This window comes from Nematolebias whitei, chromosome 6 (assembly GCF_014905685.2).
Source record: "Nematolebias whitei isolate Nwh7 chromosome 6, NemWhi1, whole genome shotgun sequence".
Lineage (NCBI taxonomy): Eukaryota > Metazoa > Chordata > Actinopteri > Cyprinodontiformes > Rivulidae > Nematolebias > Nematolebias whitei.
Genome location: NC_056503.1, coordinates 44,735,940 through 44,738,880, shown reverse-complemented (window position 1 = coordinate 44,738,880; position 2,941 = coordinate 44,735,940). Strand labels below are relative to the sequence as shown.

Sequence of the window (2,941 nt, the reverse complement as noted above, 5' to 3'; positions counted from 1 at the left end):
ACACACACACACACACACACACACACACACACACACACACACACACAGGTTTGTTTTGCTATCTTTGTGGGGCCTTTGCATTGACTTCCATTCATTTTTCATTCATTTCTATAGCCTAACCATGACCATTATCCATATCCTAACCATTACCAGTACATACCTAACCCTAAACCTAACACATCCTCAATTCACACCTTAGTCCTAAACCTAGCCCCTAACCCACCAACGGGACTTCTTCTTATGGGGCCCGGGCGTTGGGCCCCATAAGGAGCAGTTGGTCCTCACAATGTAGTATAAGTTGGAAAAATGGGCCTCACAAAGTAGCATAAACAAGGACACACACACACACACACACACACTTTATCAGAAAGAGTCCTAACAAGGCAGAGTTTTCACATTTGTTCTTTAGTCACAGAAATGGGTCACATCTCGTTTTCCTGTTCTCCATCTCATCGTTCTGGGTCAGTCCATCTCACTCACACACACATGCGCACACACGCACGCACGCGCGCACACACACACAGTTTAACTTCCAGCTAAAAGAGCTTGATCAGGCAGATCAAGTGAGTCAGCTAAACAAGGCGTCTTTGTCTAATGTGAGTATTTAAAATGCTTTATTCTGCCAATTGTGTGTGTGTGTGTGTGTGCGTGTGTGTGTGTGTCTATGAAACTCACAAACATCTATCTACACACACAATGCAACAGTGAACATGGGTTCTTATTATCTGGTGTGTTTACAGAAGTCTTTCATTGCTCACTAATCACCACACACACACACACACACACACACACACACACACAGACAGAGTGAAGCAGCTAAACGCCTCACACACTTACCGTAAACTCCCCGGTGACTGCGTCAAAGCCAACGTGGATGGTGTGCTCGAAGTCGGACGGCAGTGAAATCTCTGGACGCTCCTTCTTCTTATAGGCTGAACATGAAAAGAGCAGCAGAGAAATGTCCAGATTTTTATTTCAACCTAAAGAACGGCTTTTAAGGGCTTATTTTTACAATAAATGTTTAATTACGCGTCATGAATTGACCCTCAGGTGTTTCTGGTTTTAAGTAAAGTGATTTACAGTGTGTCGACGGCCTGATCGGGTTCAAAGGTCAGCCTTCGTGTCAGCTTTAATAAACTTTAAAAAACAGGTAACAACACCAGCTGTGGGACAGAAGACCGTTAAACACCTGGATCTTAATTAAAGAGGTTCAACTCCTTTTCAGACTTTTTCTACTAAACTTGTCCTAAAGTCTGTCTTAGAAGTGAAACTTTAACATATTTAAGAAAAAGGTCCAAGATAGATTACAAAGTACTTGTATATTGATTTTATTTACTTTATTGACGTGATTTAAAAAGAGGAAACCTCCAACTCTGTTTGGATTTTAATATTTCTCAGCTGGTACTGAAATAGCTTCACTGGCATGCAGAAGTAGATAAAATTTAGGGCTTTTCTGCTCTAAATCATTGTTCCTTGTTGGTACTGCTCAGAAAAGTGCTACCTAACATTCTTTAGGATTATATTTTGGACATTTCATTCAAGGAGCTCATAGACAAGGTATTTATTGGACAAACTCCAATTGTCCTAAATTTTCCTACCAGTGCTGGTTAAAGCTCACTGCACTACTTGTGACTTAATCCTGGGTAACAAATTACAGGCTTATTTTATCTTATTGCCAAATAAATACTGCTCTTGTGCTTAAGAATTACAGAAACTAAATAGAAACTGTTCTGAGACGGGTTTGAGACACCTGCAACCACTCAAACTATTCTGAGATATTTCTCAAGCTAAATTTCCAAATGTTATAAATTCCAGTAATGTTAAAGTGAAGAGATTCATTTGGCTGTGAATTATGGAGAACAAAGCAAAGTAAATAAGTCAAAGTGATTAATTTAAATAATTTCAACCCAGATTTTGGGCTTTGTAAGAAAAAGAAATCTGATCAAATCGTTTTCATCTCGTCACTCTGCTCAGGAATAAATTCCGGTTTAGAACTCACTCTTATCGCCTCCCCCTGTCAGGATGAATCGAATGGAGCGGTCCTTCTTTTTTTTGTCTTCTGGGTTTGGTGGGAGGGGCTTGGAGCCATGGTTGAGGGGGGCGGGGTCCTTGTTGCAGGAACCAATCAGGGTGCTGGTGTTTCTCATGGGAGGAGCAGGGGGCTTGTCCTCAACCTCCCCATTGTCGGACATCTTCAGAGACGCTGCAGTCGGACGCTCCTGCACAAAAACAGACGAGTCAGAGAGGACGCTGAGCAACTGACCAATCAGAGGAGGGCAATTACAAACCAACTATTTTAATTAATGATCTTATTGTTCCTTACTTTCCTATCAGAGCACTTTGCTCTCAGACTGCAGGTTTACTTGTGGTTCATAGAGTTCCCAAAATCAGAATGGGAGGCAGACCTTTCATTTATCAGGCTCCTCTCTTGTGGAAACAACTTCCAGATTCTGTCTGTGAGGCTGACACATTGTCCAGTTTCAAGATTAGACTCAAGTCTTTCCTTTTTGATAAATCCTATAGTTAGGGTTCATTCAACCTTTATTTATACAGGTTAGTCTCATTGAGCCTCAAGGACTAATTTACAAGAAAGATCTGTTTTTAACAAAGAATGATGACAACAGCAGAAAATCATAAAAGCATATAAATTGAAAAATAAACGTTAGAAAATTATATTAAAAAATGAAACAACAGCTACATTATAAAGTGATATAAAATACTATAAATGGGTGTCTGCCTCCATTAGCTCTTAACTAGTGACAGCTTCTATTAGCTCTAAAGTCTGTTTCCTTTAGCTCTTAACTAGTGCCTGCTTCCTTTAGCTCTTAACTAGAGTCTGTTTCATTTAGCTCTTAACTAGAGTCTGTTTCATTTAGCTCTTAACTAGTGCCTGCTTCCTTTAGCTCTTAACTAGTGCCTGCTTCCTTTAGCTCTTAACTAG

General features: G+C 40.2%; 1 protein-coding gene across 1 annotated transcript in view; it reads right to left on the bottom strand.

The window, feature by feature from the left end:
• The window catches only part of pak1 (p21 protein (Cdc42/Rac)-activated kinase 1), a 48,538-nt gene that overhangs the window by 13,958 nt on the left and 31,639 nt on the right, over positions 1-2,941 (bottom strand). Inside the window, exons 3-4 of the mRNA XM_037677656.1 lie at positions 2,000-2,219; positions 838-932 (exon numbers count right to left, since the gene is read on the bottom strand). Of these exons, the coding sequence (XP_037533584.1) occupies positions 838-932; positions 2,000-2,192 (288 nt within the window). The 5' untranslated portion in view covers positions 2,193-2,219. The remainder of the gene's footprint in view (positions 1-837; positions 933-1,999; positions 2,220-2,941) is intronic.